The following is a 1739-nucleotide window of genomic DNA, read 5'->3' on the forward strand; positions in this document are numbered from 1 at the left end:
TTCCCTCTTTCTTCCTGCTCGGGAGGCAGATGTGAGGCCTGGAAGTGACACAGCCACTTTGCAGCTAGGAAGCCACAAGTAAGAGGAGGTAGAATAGAAAGAGTAAAATAGCCTGTGTCCCGGACGGCTGACCAGCCTCCACGGCCTGCCTCTGAGTTTTTGTTACAAGGACAAAGACACACAGACCCTGTCCTACTGCTGTTAGGTTTTCTGCTATTTGCAGCTGAACACAATCCTTTTGGAGACAGGGTTCGAATCCTTCATGGATGGGGTTGCCAGATTTAGGAAATAAAAATACAGATGCTCGGTTAAATTTCAATTTCAGATAAGCAGTGAATAATTTTCAGCACGAGTGTGTCCCAGGCCGTATTTGGGACATACTTATACTAAAATATTGTTTATCTGAAATGTGAACTTTCATGGATAAAGTAACAGAACCCAGAGAGGTTGCACATCTTGTCCGAGATCTCGTCCTGAGCAAGCGGTGGAGCACAGGCTGTGTCCTCCTCCGGGGCCTCTAGGGCCTCCTAAAACCTGCCGTAATGATGCACAAAGGAGACTCAGAAGAACCATGTGACTCACCGCCCCGGACAAAGCAATCGAGCTAAGAGCGGTCCAAAGACGAGAGTCGTGCAGAAAGCGACGGTCGGTGATGGAAGCTTCTGCTCCAGTGGATGCCCTCGTGACATTTTAATTCCATTTGACAAAAGTACCAGCCGGGGATGGGGGACAGTAGCTCCCCATGGACAGTGTGCGACCACCGGCCAGGACTGGCCCCAGGAGCACTGTGCTGTGAAGGATGCTGAGGCCTCCTCTGCGCTCAGCAGAAAGGCGCAGCAATTGATTAGCCACGCCTGCCGCAAGCTGCGAGGGGTGCAGGCTCCTGGGTGCCCTGCACCCAGGCCAGCCAGTGGGCCAATCACCCAAAGGTCCACATGAAAGGACTGCAACATGTCCAGGTTCTCAGGACCCACATGTCAGGGGTGGCATTCACTGGGTCCCGAGGAGCATCGTTACCCTCAGCATCTCCTTTGGTCCTGGGGGCGATTGACACCCCCCAGTGCAGGCGTCCGCAGAGCCTGATGTTATAACAGGAAGCACGGCCCCTGCCCCAGCCCCTGGCAACCCCGAATCTGCTGTCCATCCCTGTGGAGTGGCCTCTTGTGGGCCTTTCGTATGAGTGGCGTTGTATAATACACGGCCTTTTGTGTCCGGCTTCTTTCACTGAGTATGTTTTCAGGGTTCATCCAAGCTTCTAGCCACTCAGCCGTTCTCCAGATTCCCTCTCTCAGCTGATGTTTCTCCAGCACCTGATGTGCCATGCTCTGTTCCGAGGGGGAATGACCAGGAGAACCACAGACCCTGGAGAGAACAGCCTCCTGATGATCCAGAAAGTAGAGCTCGGGCCCCATGGGCAGGGAGCTGGCAGGAGGTGAGGCGGGGGTGGCAGCAGGACTGGGGTTGAGGCCCGGCCCCCGCACAGAGGTTGGAGGGGTCCCCATCTCTCACCGTGAGGGGGGCAGTTGGCTTGCAGCAGTACCTGCAGAAAGAAGAGGGGTTCTGTCTTCCAACGAAAGAGAACCAAGAGCCTTCCGGCCCCCCGAGTCCTGGCTTGTCCGGTGGGCAGGCTGCTCTGGTCTGTGGCCAGGGTCTTCCCAACGGGCACGTGCCAAGACTCCAGGTACCTGGGCAAGAGAGCTTGAAGGAATCCTGGGGTCCTCAACTTCCAGATTGTTCCA

General features: G+C 55.4%; 1 protein-coding gene across 1 annotated transcript in view; it reads right to left on the minus strand.

Annotated features, from left to right (window-relative positions):
* LOC103079649 (mucin-7-like) overlaps window positions 1–1502 on the minus strand; it is a 15793-nt gene extending 14291 nt beyond the window's left edge. The window contains exon 1 of the mRNA XM_007468477.1: window positions 1362–1502. Coding sequence (XP_007468539.1) covers window positions 1362–1502 — 141 coding nt within the window. The remainder of the gene's footprint in view (window positions 1–1361) is intronic.
* Window positions 1503–1739: the final 237 nt, after the last annotated feature.

The sequence above is a fragment of the Lipotes vexillifer genome, unplaced genomic scaffold (assembly GCF_000442215.2).
Source record: "Lipotes vexillifer unplaced genomic scaffold, Lipotes_vexillifer_v1.1 scaffold23, whole genome shotgun sequence".
Classification (NCBI taxonomy): domain Eukaryota; kingdom Metazoa; phylum Chordata; class Mammalia; order Artiodactyla; family Lipotidae; genus Lipotes; species Lipotes vexillifer.